Genomic DNA, 16,632 nt, shown 5'->3' with positions numbered 1-16,632 from the left:
ATCATAGAGACATTGGATTGTGGATGCGTAAAAAATACTGGGGAATTCTGAAATGAAAATAGAAATTGAAGTGCAAATGATAAGAAGAGTGTGAAATGAAATGTTTTCCGAGATAATTTTGATGCTTTTGCTCAAGAACACACATGTGCGACCGGGTCCAATCTTTTTGTACTAAAAATTTCTGTACTTTTGTGCTTTTGTGACTAGAGATTTTCGGCCATTAAATTTAACTGTTGAAAAATTCCTCACATGGACACAAAAATTTTAGGCACATAGGATTTTGCCTCTCTCAGGCTCTTTTTTGTTTGGTCGGAGACTCGGAAATAGGATGTTGGTGAGTTCCACGGAATTTGGCATTATTCGTTGTTGATAACTTCTCCTCTCTCTCTCTCTCTCTCTCTCTCTCTCACACACACACACACACACACACAGACGGTGCATCATCACCCCAATTTCAATCCCGGAAAAGGTCAGCTCTCTGTTCAATTTCAATCCCTGTTAATTTTCCTCGTTTATCAAACCCACCTGTTCGAATCATCGCCTCATTTCAAGAACAAACCAAATACCCAAAACCCTATTTCTCGAATTAAACCCACCTCATAGTTTCCATCAATCACTCATCACATATTTCCTCTTGCATAGTATCAGATTATGTCCAAAATAATTAAATGATAATCATCCCCACGATCTGGTATCATTAGATTTGTTTTGACGTTTTCTCGAAGTTTCAATTTTTTTGGGATAACTGATTGTATTAGTGATAGACAGATGATAAATGGAGAGGCAACCGGTGAGGCCTCTGTCGAAGTTGCTCTTCCAGACCCGCCCAATGAGGAATCGGATGGTGGCGATGAGTCCCCCGTGTATTCGCAGTACTCCTCATGTGGCGAATCGGAGTTTGAGAGGTACTGTAGTGCCAATTCTGTTTTGGGGACCTCTAGTTTGTGTAGCTCTGTAGGAGATGTTGGTAGTTTAGGGGATTTTAGTCTGGGAGCTGGGTTTTCTAGAAGAATTGGAGATAAGAAGTTATTATCCCCTAGTGGATCAGGTTGTTTATCCGATCATAGAATTGGGCCATGGGAAGGAAATAACCTTCCAGATGTGGAAAATGGTGTAGAAGGCCGAGGTTTAGGGGGGGTGAGTGATGGGTTGAATTCAGACAGGAACATGGGTGACGAGAGTGATTCGGAGTTACCAGAAGTTGTGGACTTGAATAGTGTGTTGGATGAGGAGCTTTGTATGGATGATGGTGGTGGTGGTGTTTTCCATTGGAGAGACCACAGTGAGTCGGAAGTGATGAGAAGTTCTGGTGGAACGTTGGCTGATCAGCACACTAGTAGCATAGAGTCCATTGAGGAAAATGCGTCTTTAGGTTTGGGTGTTAATATTGATGGTCATTCGTCTGATAGGGTTGAGGTGGAAACCCACCAACAGGTGATTACTGAACAGGTGAACATTAGTTTAGATCAGCTATATTCAGATTCTGCTGTGGAATTTGATGTTAGGGAAGTTGAAAGGTGTTCGGATGAAGATGATAACGATTCATCCAGATTTGAGCATTCCGAAGGTGAAGATTCAATGTTTGGCTATGGTTCCGATGATGAGCAGAAGATAAATCTCTTGCATAAGCGGAATATGCAATACCATGAGGAAGGAAAAGTTGAGAAAGGAAATTCGTTGCTTATGGGCTCATCTATAGCATTTGGTTCCAATGATTGGGATGACTTTGAGCTAGAATCAAGCAAATCTGATATTAAATCGATGATGTTGGAGAAGATAGAACCAAACACTGAAACTGAAATAAACGCTCTGAGTTCAGTTTCTCGGACCGAGACAGGCTTTTCTGGCATTGATCCAGATAAAGAAGCGTTGACCTATGTTTCTGTTCCTACCAGTCAAGTTCAAAGTGCCCGGGAACTGGAAGGGTGCATTAAAAATGGTTCTTTGACCCCAATTCACTTTCTGGATTTTTGTGATACAGAGCAAGGGAACGATGCAGAAGATGTTCTCATTCCCAACAATCAAGTTGGAGACCTTGATGAATCAGTAGATTGGCTTAAAACCGGTTCTGGTATTGATATTTTACAAACACAACAGGATATACTATCACAAGATGCACCCTTAAAGGAAGGTTCAAACTTTAGAGGTGGTAATTTGGAAAAGGCCATTCCACTTTTAAGTACTCAGAAATTTGACAAAGGCAACGGCAGTCAAGTTTTAGAAATTCACGAGTCAGAGCAATCAACTTCACATTTGGACCCTCTTTTTGATATTAGAGCTAGCCAACTTGCTTCGGCATCAACTGAAACACCTGATGATCAAAGAGTTGGTTTTCCTAGAGAATCACTTGCACCGCTTGGAATGGATGAGAATGATATAAAGAGACAACTAAACGATTCTTACGCTCTATTCAATCGATTTGAAGTCCGTCCTAAACCAGTTAAGGTGAGGTAGCAGTTTCCAACTTTCCATTTATTTAACAGTAGCACTTCAGTATCTCCTTTCTTTGTCCATTTTTGTCGAATACAATTAGTCACAAACTATGATGAATTTATTTTGTAATCAGCAACTGCTTGATAGCTATGTATATCCACAGCAATTCTTGTGCTTCTACGTATCTGTTTTTGATACTTGAGGCGAAACTGTATTGGACATTGCCCATCAGAATAAATACACAAAGATGACAACTTACCAAGTGAATTTCTTCTCCCCCTCTTTTGAAAAGGGGTCAACACTTTTTTGTTGGTGGACAGTGGGGACAGAATTGAAGGCAATTATCATTTTTCCCCAACAGAGCTTAATGTTAACAATCTCAAAGGCCTTGTAACATTGACGTAGTATGCATGTGGGTTCTTCGTTGTGGTGTGATGCAGCAGAAGCTGATTGATAGGCAGATTTGATATACTTAGTCAAAAATTGAGATTTATCAAAGGGAATATATTTCATTACTGAATTCAACTTGATTACCACTAATTATAACAAGGGGGATTCATAAACAACATACATGTACCACAGTACCAGGTATTGCAAAGAAAAGAGTAATTCTTTAGTTTTCTTAGTGCCACTGGGCCTAGCAACAGAGAAAATGGAGACAACGAAAAGGAGTATTTCACCTTCAAATTCTAGTTTAGTTGGTGTCTTTGGAAATCTGGAATTAATAATTGTCTTGTCTCTTGTCTCTTCGATCAAATTTCTGTAGAATATTTTTCTCTTTTCTTTTGGAGCAAAATATGTGTGGTTAATATCTCTGGCTTTGACTATTATTGAAGGAAAATATAGGATGAAAATAAGAATTGATGGTAATAAAAGGTCCCCTTCTATAAAGCAAGTGAGCAACTGTTTTTCAAATTATTCATATGGGGGAGATCAGATTGCATGAGAGAGATTTGTCCTTTGGTCCATTTATGGTTCAAGTCGGACGAGTGAGCCAACGGCTACATAATTACAAATATGTAGAACTAAAAAAGAAGATAAACAACTGTTCTTTATATGGACATACCTTGAGAACTTCTTTCAGTGTCCGATTACCTGGTAACATATAGGAGTTATAGTTGCACAACACTAATTAATGGCTAGAAATTCTTTGGGAGACCCAAAGTATCTGTGGCAGTCTGGCAGGATTCAGTGCGTCAACTAGACACAAATTCTTAATCCCAAAACTATTGACTGAAGTGCATTTCTTCTGATCGTCGTAGTTTTTGTAAACGCAATTATCTTCTTGGAGGTTAATATATTCATTCGGTGCATTATGGTCAAGGTTGCGTCAACTAGACACAAATTCTTAATCCCAAAACTATTGACTGAAGTGCATTTTTACTGATCGTCGTAGTTTTGTGAACGCAATTATCTTCTTGGAGGTTAATATGTTCATTCGGTGCATTATGGTCAAGGTTCCTATATGTATGTGCCTTTCTTTCCTCGTTTCCTTTTGTGTTTTTTATTGTGTTTGTGAGCGTATAGCTGACCAAGTACTGTCTATGGTGGCAATTACATTCCATCCCGCACCATTTTCTCCTCAGTGGAGTGGAGACCCTTCTTCTACTATTGTCTCTGAATTCTCAAGTAGTAGGTGGAATTCCTTATGCCTTTGTGCTTATTTTTTATTATTATTTTCCCATCTCTTGCAGACAGAGAATCAGGAGTTAAATGAATTCTATGACGAATTTGTCCATGAAATGGAAGAAATATTATTGGACTCTACCGAGTCTCCAGGAGCTAGGTTCACCCATGATGATAAAGTGAATCGCTCCCACTTGTCTCTGCCTTTAAGAGATGGTGGATCAACTGCCTCTACTTCTGGTAATGATGATGCCTACTCTCTAATCCTGCTCCCTATGACAATTAATGGTGTTGAAGTAGTTGGTGCAAAGCAGAAGAAGGGAGATGTCTCATTTGGTGAAAGACTGGTTGGAGTGAAGGAATACACCGTTTACACAATAAGAGTGTGGAGTGGAACAGACCATTGGGAGGTTGAACGACGGTACCGTGATTTTTGCACACTCTACCGGCGGTTGAAAACAGTATATGAAAATCAAGGCTGGATTCTCCCTTCTCCCTGGGCTGCTGTCGAGCGGGAATCCAGAAAGATTTTTGGTAATGTCTCTCCTGATGTTGTTTCGGAGAGAAGTGCTCTCATTCAAGAGTGTTTACGATCTATTCTACACTCTAGGTTGTCATCCAGCTTTCCAAGTGCTCTAATTTGGTTCTTTGCCCCACCCAAAGTTGTGCCTAGTTCTCCTGCATCTAATACATTTAACCCCGCGTCTCCCTTTTCTGCTAGAGGCAGGAACACAGACAACATGGTGACGCTTGGGAAGACTATATCACTTATCGTTGAAATCCGACTGCACAAATCTACAAAACAGATTCTAGAAGCACAACACTATACTTGTGCAGGATGCCACAAGCATTTTGATGACGGGAAAACCCGGATGCTGGAATTCGTACAGACACTTGGGTGGGGGAAGCCTCGTCTTTGTGAATACACGGGTCAGTTGTTTTGCTCTGTGTGCCATACAAATGAAACTGCTGTCTTACCAGCAAGAGTTTTGCATCACTGGGATTTTACTCACTATCCAGTTTCTCAGTTGGCTAAATCATATCTCGATTCCATTCACGACCAGGTAAGGAAATATTCGTGAACATCTAGTATATTTACTTTTCACCATGGTATATCTATTCAGTTTTTTTTTATTTTTATATCTTGTCGCAGCCTATGCTTTGTGTCAGTGCGGTTAATCCTATTCTATTCTCGAAAGTCCCTGCGCTGGTACAAGTTACGGGAGTCAGAAAAAGAATAGGAGCCATGCTTCCATTTGTTCGTTGCCCATTCCGTATGTCCATTTATAAAGGACTTGCTTCTCGGAGATACCTTCTTGAGAGCAATGAATTTTTTGCACTTAGAGACCTCATTGATCTTTCAAAAGGAGTATTTTCAGGTTAGCTTTCAATCACAAAATTTGCTTTTGTTTGCTATTATGTTTTCACCTGTGTGTATGCAATTTCAACAATCGAATTCATCTATGCAGAGCATCTATTTACTCACATGTTTACAGCTCCTGATGGCATTCCAATGATATAAAGCTAATTTTAGTATGCCATGGTTATATCATAAATTTGTCACGCGTGGTGGATTTTTATCTTCTCATCAATTCTTTTGGGAAATTCATGACATATTGGTAGTCTCCACCACCTATACCATCATTGGAAAATGGTTCTATGTTTTTATATTTACACTTCATATAATTTGATGAAATGTAATGATTTTTGTGCTGCTGAATGTCCTTTGTTGATATGTGGTGTTGGTGCTTCTACTCTTTTTGTCTCGCAAAAGATAGGACTATGAAAAGACGTGCAATTTTTGGATGACAAATAAGTTACTTCCGTGAATAATTTTTTACTTACCTTGACATCCAATTAAATAACTAGAATTTGAGATCTTTAATTTGGTGTCAAGGAGAAAAATTGTGCACGGAAATAGTTTATTTTTTAATCCGAAAACTACACGTGTTCTCATAGTGGACCCTCTTTGCCGGGACGGAGGGAGTAATATTTTGAAGTCAGTTTCTATGTGATATTGTTGCACATACATCACTTGGAAGAAAATTGGTAGCATTTATGTCGATTGAAGTGTATGTAGAGTACTTGGCCATCCAGAAGAATAAGCGTGTAGGACTAACCTTTGTATATTGATCCTGCTCTCCCATTGACTGTATACAGGTGTGACCTCTTTACTTAAATAGTCCATAACATCATATTTTGGATCTAACCATACTAATTTTTAGGAATTTGCCTTGTTCTTGTAGCAACTTGGATAAATAATGCTGTTAAAGCATCCAACTCAAAACCAATTGGCAATGAGTGGAGAGGCCGCCCTCATAAACTAGTTTTGGAGGAGACAATGTGGAACAAACTCCAATAAATGCCTCCACATTCCATGCATTAAATTTTTTTTTCCTCCTCCTTTGCACTTGATTAGAAGGCCACCGCAGACAACTTTCTTCATTTTATCTTCGAATAGCTCTTTGCAATTGATTCTTTTTCTTACTTCTCTTTCATATATTACATTCTTCTGTTGCAAAAATCTAGATAGATTCATATTTATCAGATCTTTTGATTGTCATCCGACTCAGTTGCACTAGATGTTTGATTTGACAAATACTAACCCATATCTGTGTTTGTTCTTGCCTTCTTCCAAAATTAGAAAAAAAAGGCCCGTATCTGTGTTTTTTTGTAATGTTTTCAATCTCATTTTGTAGTGCTACCTGTGATGGTAGATACTATATCAAGGAAAATCTTGGAACACATAACAGAGCAATGCCTGGTGTGCTGTGATGTGGGTGTACCTTGCAATGCACGACAAGCCTGTGATGACCCTTCTTCTCTCATTTTCCCCTTCCAGGTAGGTATTTCCTAGTAGTTCCATTTTGTAAATTGCTCTGCTTCCAACCCATTGCTGTTTAATGTTTATGTCCACAACCAGTGTTCTAAAAGGCGCTCGGCACTAGTCGGGGCAATGACCCACCCCCTAGTTCCTAGCCTACCTAGGTGCCGCCTAGCGATTCAGCGTAATAACCAGTCCAAAATCCTTAGATCTGGTCTCTCAAGCCTCGATTTGGGTTTTCAAGGTGAAATCACAGTGTGCAGACGCGATTTGTGCTCAATGACGCAGCTATTCAGTCGCAAATGAGGTCGGAAATCAGAACGATTGGATTTCAGGGTTTTAGGGTTTTGATTTTAGGTTTCTGGGGTTCGAATCACAGAGACGAGGCTCGTACTGCGTCGGTTGCAGGGTTTCTGACCGCGTCGTTACGTGTCAAAAATATATTTATAAAACCTTGGAATTAACTACTACTCCGTAGAATAATGGTCAAGACCGAGTATCGTTCCAACGGAGACAGTATGGCTGAGTTACGACAAATTCGATTAATTTTTAGATTAATTCAGGCAAAAGAAGTTTGGTTGTTTGAATTTGGAGAATTTATTAAACTAAGAGAAATAATTAAATGGAAAGTTTGTAACGATTGGAGAGAAAAATCTAGGGTTCGAATCCACCTCGACCACGTAACTCAAACATGCATAGGCGAGATTAATTATTCGAATCAGAAGGGATTATTATTAGGGCTTGCAAACCCTAGCAATAATCATCTAGAAAATATATTGGGTTATTAAAAGGCATAAATTATCCCATAGCACGGTCCATCTCAGAAGTACGGTCTGGCCGTCTAACGGCACGGCCCGTCTTACGAGTATAATCTATCTCAGAAATCCAACCACAATCAATGAAAACCATTGTATAACTCGTATTTGGAAGCATGCATACAAATACTCAATAGATTAAAACCATCAAAATCATTTCATTCATTGAAACAGAAAGGGTTCTTAGTTATACAATCGATTCGAATAATAAACCTAAAACCCATACATAAAATAGAGTTACTTGGTGCGAAGTTTCATCTTCCCCTAGAGAAGGGGTTTAGCCGGCCATGGAGAAGAAAGATGCGCTTGAGATTGAAGGAATTCTGGAAGACATGGACAAATCTCCCTGTCACACATCTTTCTATCCCGCTCCTGGAAAAAGTAAAAGTAACCTAAATAATAAACTAAAGTCTCCTTTATAGTTGGCCCAAAACTTACGTGCACTGTGTGGGTGTTCAACTGACGTGCACGTGCACTATAAAAATAATGTGCTGCTGCCGAGATTTTGCCTTCAGAAGATAATTCTTTCCTTTTAGACTTCTTTCCCTAATCAAACTCCTCCTTTGTGAGTGCACCGAATAATTTCACCAGGGAAGAACTTTTCGCCAGCCAATTCTTGGTCAAAGTTTCTCATACAATACTGCTTGGGCCCAAATGCATAAAAGGAGCACAAATCATAAATCCAATTATATTGGTATTTTATTTGCTCCACCGAATAAATGTTAGCCCATTGTAAAACCTTCCAATTTGCATGTTTTCGCACAATCGGTCTCCAAGGCCTACAAACACCACAAAACGCTAAAATATATCACGTAACAATGTAAACGGACTTACGGACCGACAAATCGTAAATTAGGTGGATTAAATGGGTGCTTTTCAGCACCTATCAGTTTCCAAGGCTGGTTGAAGTCAATTAGGTCCAGATTAGGGTTTCGGAGCTTGGGTATGTCGATTTAGGTGAATACAGCTCCAATTCGAAGCCGCCTAGCTCCGCCTAGTCTCCCTGAGTGCCTAATAAACCACCTAGGGGTATATCGTGGTGGCGACCCGCCGCCTAGACTGCCTTTTAGAACACTGTTCACAACCACCAAAATTAAGATACGTAAGATACTAATTGGTCACATAGGAATCAAACAAGGTAGCAGCTAACAGTGCAATGTTAATAAGAATGGGCTTTATGGTCACGGACTCACACATGAAATCTCAAATGTAGTATTATGACCAACAATGCCATGGTTGACCCTGCACTAAAACTGACAGGAAGGAGAAGTTGAACGGTGTAGATCTTGTAAATCGGTTTTCCACAACTGCTGCTTCAAGAAGATCACAAGCTGTCCCTGTGGACATCGTCTTAAGGAGGATTTGGAAAAGGGAGGCTCAACAAGTTCAAGCCATAGAATCGGTAACGAGTCGAGTAGCACTTTGGACATGTTTGGGAGGAAATCAGACTCCAAGTCTACTGTGGGATTTCTCTCTGGACTCTTTACGAAGGCAAAGCAGGAAAAGTTATGGGGGCCTAAAGACAGTGATACCGTTATCTTGATGGGTTCTTTGCCAAGCACCTCCGTTTGATTACTTGTAATTGTAGCGTACTATTTGTATTTTAGCTTGGAAATCAAGAAATTGGGAAATTATTGTTTGATCGTGGTTGTCAAATTAATATTCAAAGCTGTCGAAGAACGAAAGAAAAAACAATAATCAGAGCCGGTGATGGTCATAGCAAAAAAATAATCATCTTTCAATTTTCTAAAAGGTTTTTACCTCCTGTTACTAGTTTGTATTCTTTGTAACACACGTTCAGATAAATGGAATGTGATGTTTGCTATTCTTTCCTTGTTTCTGCTTCCAATTTGTGCTTATTGAAAGGACCATTGCGGTATCAGCGATGCTCACGAGCTTTACCTGTTAACCTCAATTGAAGCTCTGAATTGCATAGCATATGAAGCTACTAACTGATGGTAACTTCGTTGCCTTCATTAAGTAGTATATACAATTCTGCCTGCATTATATGCTTAGACTCTTATTTTTTCACATAGCCGGTTCCAAGCTTGGATAACAGAGGAAGGTTGTGTCAGGTAGCTTATAGTTAGCATGTAGAAGAAAATGAATTTGATATTTCCAATTTCAACCGTTGGATTGCGTTAGTTTGGTATTTAGGTGTATATATAGTTGCAGTTACAAGTAGTACGCCTTTCCCAGGAAGAATGGTAATAATACACAAATAAAAAATGCTTATACCGGAAAAATGCTTACATATGTGTTTTTTCCCCCTCTGGAAATGTGGAAGCCCTACATTTCTGTCATCTTCTGTCATCTTGCTTATATCTAGAGATCTTTGTTCCTCCTGTTCATGCTACCTACCTTTCTTAGCCATGGAGAAATTTACAAAGTTCGCGTGATTTTGGACCAGCGTTCGCACTCGCTATCTATCTATCTATTTCACGCATTGGTAGGAGTGAGGGAACCATTTTAAGAAGAGACTGTGTTTCATCTTCATCACCAACACAAATATACCAAAGCAGGGTATATGCATCAAACCCACCGATGAATACCTGCAGATCACCATTATAGAAAGAGGAAAATTGTTAGCTCTTTAGCAAATGAAGAACTACTTTAATGAGAAATGGTCCACCCTGAAATGTTGTCATTGATGCTGTCTGACATCAAATGAATTAGAGAACCTTTTAAAGATTTTGGAATAGAATTCCAGAGGGAAATGAAGGAAGATAACCAGTTCATGGTGTTTTGTTGCATAACTACTTATATTGCCGGGCATAATAATTTGCAAAGTCAGTGGTGCAAAACTTAAAAGGATCAAGTCAAGCATTTGAGTTTTCCAAGGCTCTGTAGCAGAATGTCAAATATCTTGAACAAAGGAAATTTAGCTGCTATAGAGTGAATAACTGGCGGAGAGATTACTTAGCTTGAAAACTTTAAACATGCTGTTCTTATTTGAAAGAAAATAAGAGTTAACCAGATAAGATCTAAGAAGTATTCTTTCATCAATAAATCAAATAGGTGGATTCTTAAGATCACATACCATAGCGGAGCAAATGGAGATGACAAATCAAGAAATGGGTATGGCCACCTGTTGCAAATAACTAGAGTTACAGAAAATCAAAAGCAATAATCTTGTAATGATGGAGAGGCAAAAAGGAGACTAATTTACCAAAGCGAGAAACAGGCGTGTACGATCCATTGGAAAACAACATAAATGGCTGTCCACAGGAAAAAGTATGCGATTCGAAACCAAGGGAACCGCTGGAAGGAAAGATAAGATCAAGGTGAAATTGTGAAATGAAATGGAAGTAAAATCAACTGAAATAAATAGTAGAGAGGAACTGCCACTTACCAAGCAATTCAAAGCAGTGTCAACAAGCAGGAAAACAGCATTGATTGTATGCATATTTATAATCAACTGCCATGTCAAAGATAAAAGCACACTGTTTAGAAGATTGACAGAAGTTATCTAAGCAATACGAATGCAGTCCAGATGGAATTCTAAAGAAAGAAAACTCGCACTCTTGAGAGATCATTCAGGGCGTCTTTCGGTAATTTTTTTTTTTCATTTCTCCACATGATTCTGAAGTTTTCATAAAATTTGCGATACCATCTGGATACAATCTCATACGCGTATAACTGAAAAGTTTGATGGGGATGAATTAGATTACTTACGAAATTCAGATCGTAATCTTTGGTTTCCAGAAATGGTACTATTAACAACCAGAAGACACAGTCTGTGAGCATCACTGCACCTGCATTCATCTATTTACAGGAAGAGTAAATGTCAATACCAATTCGCAATTATCCAACATTATTCTGCAATTAATCAACCTTTTTTTTCATTTTACACTGAAGTGATGGTACTTGGGGTTGTCTAAGTGAATTGAATTTTTCCCAACAATTTCTAGTTCGATGGATACCACAAGCTAAAATCAATTTTTGAGCAGCGAGAAGGTCAAAGAATCGCTTGAGAAATATTTATGATTCTTCAAGTGCAACTACTGGTTTAAGGGATTCACCTGGAAAACTATTTGGAAGATATAACCCCACAATCCTGCAGTTTGGCGAACTTGACGTGGTTGATCGGATCGCGAGTGTTTTCCCCCCTTTGATGCATTTGGATTTTTCACATAGGTGCCTTGCTCAGCATCGAAAGTCTCCTTATAAGTTTCTTCACCACCCACTTTGTTGTGATTTTGGAAACACCCATACATAGAAAGCAATGATCCAAGCTACAAGGGAAGTTATGCAAGTAAATGAGCAATGTTATATAATAAATAGAATAAAAAAGGGTATGTCTCTTGCGATGTTGAAACGGTATGTCTCTTGCGATGTTTTTGGGGGAAAAGAAAAGTCACACAGAAGGATCAAGGAGGTATACATACCCCAAAATAAAGGGTTATCAATGTGAAAGTCCACCTGTCCAACATCCAATTGCACCAATTAAAAACCCATGAAACAATGATATGATCAAGAAAATGACATAAAAAGAGAAAAACTAAAGAAAGATAGAAAATCGAAAAAATTAAAGAAATAGTATCCTTCAAGTTTTTATTGGCAGAAGCAAACTTGCAGGATAGCCAAATGCCCAAATTTTTTGTGCATCAAAGTTGTATTAGGTATTCTTTACTTAGAAAAAGCTGCTATCTCTGCATGTGAAATACCATCAATTTGGTTTCATCTTCTGATATGCTATTGATGGTTTCATCTTCTGATATGCTATTGATGGTTTCAATTTCTGATATGCTAAAAGAAAATGCCAATTAGAAGAAGAACCTTTGAGTAGCGCGATTTTACTAGAGGGAAGCCCGATTACAGTACATATCGTGTATTCAATCTCCTAACCTCATGTATTCGAATATAGCGGAATTTGTAGTGAAATATTGAGATAAACTAAAAGGCAAGAACTGCTTACTGGGTATAGTAATAAAATATGTCACCACCATCAACAGCAACATTTAGGATCACAAGAAACAAAAGCACAAAGAAAGCAACGACTCGGAATGCCAGTAGCCAAGCAGGATGTATCCCTTTTAGACATGGCTTCCAAACTTCATCCTCATACAGTAGCCCCACCGGCTCTCCCCCGTCTTCTCTGCTTCCTTGTTCCGAATTTCGAGGTCCTTCGTACTTTAAAATAACAATCAATGCAGATATCATTGACACTACCACACAAACAGCACAAACCAAGAATCTCCAGTTGAGCCAGTAACTTGGGGTGGCTGTATCAACAGTCATGATTGGCTGCCAAGAATTCCTTGGTGATCCTGTTGAGAAACTCATGCTGTCACTTCCTATTTTCGCCTGCTATTCCTCTGAATCTATGGTTTGATTCAATGGGTATGTGTTTCCAAATGGGCAAAACTGAGGAGAATTACTCTATACCTTTTGTACAAGTATGTGAACTAATCAAAATCTGAGACAAACAAAATTTGCAGCACTTCTTGCCTGGGAGTTTAGGTGGAAGTCAAATAAATGAATTGGAAAAATTGGAATGTGCCTTCACGGTTTCTAATGTTCCTGAACCAAAAAAAACCCAAAAGAATCTAATGAAATCACTTCTGCAATAGTATCTGAAGGTTTAGGGAATCCAAAAGTTGGAAATGAGAGACTCAAAAACAGGATGAAAAATAAAATGGGAAGAACAGATTTGATCTCAAATGCTAAAACCAAGAATCAAATCCCTCTAAAAACCTCAGAAGAAGAAGAAGAAGAAGAAGAAGAAGAAGAAGAAGAAGCAAAATACAGAGTCTAGCCACCACACCAAAGTGCAATCCGAACCCGTTTAGGAAGAGGAAGTTTCAATCACAAAATGGGTTTCTCCTATATAAACCAGAAACTAAACAAACACATTTAATATTGACCACTGAAAGAGACTCTAAGAAAGGAAAAAAAAAACCCACGAAAGGGATTTGAGCCTTCAATATTAATGAGTGAAACTAGAGGAGATTCCAAGCTTTCGGTGGGTATTTGCACAGAAAGCTATATGGTCCTGTATATTATATTGCAATCGAAGATATATAGAGGCGCGGCAAGTTCTTAATTGTAAGCAAAGGAAAGCAATGATACTTACAGGGGAAAGCAAGGGAAGAAGGGTGGTAGTGGCGGTGTGGAGAGAGAGAGAGAGAGAGAGAGAGAGAATGCTTTGCTTCTTCGCGTTGGAGATAAAAATTGGTAAAGAGGAGAGAGAGTGGTGAAAAGAAGGGCGGTTTGCTTTGGGTGCAAGCTTCTCTTTTTTGTTTTTGTTATCCCCATGGGATCTGTTCGTTGTCGCATGGACCGGTCTTTGTCACAATTTCTATGTGCCCAACTGCCCATGCATATGCTATGCTAGGGCCAGCTGAGTTGGTCAAGGTTCTTGCAATTTATTAAGAGGTCGTGAGTTCAAATTTTTCTACCGAGTTGTTGAGTTTTGTTCATCCTCTATTTAAAAGGGTCAAAAACAGGTCATCCACGCCGTAACCGGAAAAATCACAAAAAATTACTTTTTTACTGTCTGACTTCAAAAATCAAACTCTAGTCAATTGTGTGGGAAGCACACCTACCAGCCAACCAGATTAACGCTGTGTATATTATACTACTATTCAATTGCATGTCATACTTTCCCAAGATTACTGGAGTACAATTCTTTATTGTCTTCAAGTTTTTGAAATCCTAGAGAGAGAGTGGGGGGGGAGAGAGAGAGAAATCACATTGATCGCTAGTACTTCATATGTGGATGATGTGTTGGATTGCTTGGACTTGAGATGCTTTTGGATATGAAATACTAAAGCAAACTATATACTTCTTTATTGAGAGCTAACACAATAAAGGAATGATGATAGTTAAAAAAAAGAGAAAAGACACAGTAAAGGAATAAAGCAAAGAAGGGGGGATGATATGATGAAATCAAGGCGCAGAAAAGAATGGAGTTTAACACCACTTTTGACCAGCGATATGAGCCTTTTGATGGTTTATTATTTGTGAATCATGAAAATTGGTCTTGAGTACTCCTCATGGTCAATATCATACATTTATGCTTGAAGTTCGAATTTAGGCTGCAAATAAATATTTTATTTTATTTTATTATCATTTTTTTTATAACGAATGTTCGGGCCAGCTTGCACGTATCTCGACTAATTTTAGGGCCTTGAAGGTAACGACCGAATATAATCCCAGTGGCTCGAAGATTTGAAATGTTTAGACTCCGTGGAAATGGAACATGCGACCTCATAGACAAATAGTTATTACTTTCTCACAATTACTTGGGCAAATCCTTGGGTGTAAATAAAAAATTTATTACAAATATGAGGTTCAGACATGGAGACATATCGATATTGAGAAGGACGTCCGATTTGGAACACGATTTGACTTTGGAACAAGCTTTAGTTGGGTTTTTATTTTATTTTATTTAAAAAAAACGGTTATTTGTAAAGTCCTCTCGTATGTAGTGGGTCCTACTCCTACATAGAGCCCCACCACATGTAAGAAGCGGGCGTTATAAGTAACTGCAATACAATCTTCCACCTTGGAGTACTTGTGTCTTGAAATATATAATCAGGGCAAAAAAGAACATCATCAGTACTTAACAATTTACATATGATATCTATGGATGTTTTCCAGAAGGAATACTATTTATGTCTCAGACTCAAGTTTGGGAGACTAATCAAGTCGAATATGTCACGTTCGATCCCGGTTCATTCAGTAAAACAAGCCTAAAATTGGGACTGGTCGGTTTCAAATGGTTTAATAGACAAATAGAATTCGAGCGAGCTCTTATCAAGGTAAGTCTCAAACAATTCACAAATAGCTCGGTTCATTTGTAACCCTAACTTTGGATGGCAGTGAATTAATTTGGAAAATATATCAAATTTCGAAACTGTGGGTTACTATAATTATCAAAATTATCAAATGCAATCTTTTTCCATAAAAAATTAATTACATCACAAATTCTCAAAATTGAGTCCAACTTGGCACCAAACCAAAACCTTGTTCATTACAATACGCTGCAAAGTTCCTCATTTTGTAAAGAACTATCTATCACCCTTGTACTCCTTTTGATTTAATAATAATATAAGTAGTGTCGTTGGCTTCCAAAAAGTAGAACCATCAGTTATTACAGGTATGTTACATTCCTTGAGCAGGAAAAATTATACTACACGTGGTGCCTCCGGGGCTTTTTACACCACACATTTCAGTGGCCCACACTGAAATGTGTGGTGCAAAAAGTCCCGGGCACCACGTGGCTATGCCCCGGGGCATGGAATAATCTCTCCTTGAGCAGGGATCCAGTACTGGGGTACTCAGCCAGGTGTGAATTTGTTTGGGAGCTCGATCGGATATAATTTTCCAGGAAAGTGGTTGGAAGAAGACATTACAAATGATTCCAAAATAACGAAGCTGTGTTTGCTTCCAATAATGGGAAAACAATTGCTTCCTCATAAAGTATTGAAACTTGTGCACAATAATTCTACAGGCTCTAAAGGACTTTCTTGTTTGTTTACATGGCTTGGATGACAAACTTCTGAATTAGGGATGACGGGTCGGTTCTGTCCGTGTTCTTGCTGAATTCGAATCGAATCCGGAATTTGCAACCAAAATCAAAGTCAATTTGAAATTTTGACGGGCATTCTTTTACTCGGACCGTACTCATACCGTTGTACCTGACGGGAATCGATTTTTGGTATTTTTTGTTGGTTTAATTTAATATTTTACTACTTTAATGTTAATATTTATTATGTAGGTTTGTAGAGGTATTATATGCATGTATACAGTTAGAGCTACACGCACAACCGTTGTGCAAAATTCTTTACACAACTAATCTTTGACCGTCTATTGTTATAATTAATGGTCAGGATTCATATCATTTATGACCGGTTATAAATCGTTAATATAGATTATTTTTAATCCGGACCGTCCATACACATTTAGACGGCCAGTATTAATTGCACA

At 38.5% G+C, this 16,632-nt stretch overlaps 2 protein-coding genes across 5 annotated transcripts; one reads left to right on the top strand and one right to left on the bottom strand.

Annotated features, from left to right (window-relative positions):
• The first annotated feature begins 307 nt into the window (after positions 1 to 307).
• On the top strand, positions 308 to 9,542 carry LOC131335853 (uncharacterized). 3 transcript variants are annotated; one of them, XM_058371392.1, is made up of 6 exons: positions 308 to 469; positions 769 to 2,445; positions 4,128 to 5,123; positions 5,213 to 5,438; positions 6,759 to 6,901; positions 8,959 to 9,542. In XM_058371392.1, the coding sequence occupies exons 2-6, from the start codon at positions 769 to 771 to the stop codon at positions 9,268 to 9,270; spliced, it is 3,354 nt and encodes a 1,117-aa protein (XP_058227375.1). In that variant the 5' UTR covers positions 308 to 469; the 3' UTR covers positions 9,271 to 9,542. The 3 variants fall into 3 exon arrangements, with proteins under 3 accessions (XP_058227375.1, XP_058227376.1, XP_058227374.1); XM_058371393.1 differs by having other exon boundaries at positions 312 to 469; positions 765 to 2,445; XM_058371391.1 differs by having other exon boundaries at positions 313 to 2,445.
• A 367-nt stretch (positions 9,543 to 9,909) lies between these two features.
• LOC131335854 (uncharacterized) lies at positions 9,910 to 13,841 on the bottom strand. Of its 2 annotated transcripts, none has more exons than XM_058371395.1 (9): positions 13,775 to 13,841; positions 12,617 to 12,968; positions 12,087 to 12,120; positions 11,721 to 11,933; positions 11,374 to 11,463; positions 11,051 to 11,116; positions 10,868 to 10,959; positions 10,739 to 10,786; positions 9,910 to 10,250 (listed from the first exon to the last, which is right to left on the bottom strand). In XM_058371395.1, exons 2-9 carry the CDS (start codon positions 12,937 to 12,939, stop codon positions 10,133 to 10,135), a joined length of 984 nt encoding a protein of 327 aa, XP_058227378.1. In that variant the 5' UTR covers positions 12,940 to 12,968; positions 13,775 to 13,841; the 3' UTR covers positions 9,910 to 10,132. The 2 variants fall into 2 exon arrangements, with proteins under 2 accessions (XP_058227378.1, XP_058227377.1); XM_058371394.1 differs by having other exon boundaries at positions 12,617 to 13,221; positions 13,775 to 13,825.
• Positions 13,842 to 16,632: the final 2,791 nt, after the last annotated feature.

The sequence above is a fragment of the Rhododendron vialii genome, chromosome 8a (assembly GCF_030253575.1).
Source record: "Rhododendron vialii isolate Sample 1 chromosome 8a, ASM3025357v1".
NCBI classification, from domain to species: Eukaryota; Viridiplantae; Streptophyta; class Magnoliopsida; order Ericales; family Ericaceae; genus Rhododendron; species Rhododendron vialii.
The sequence above is the reverse complement of the archived record's forward strand: the minus strand, read 5'-3'. Positions and strand labels throughout refer to the sequence as shown.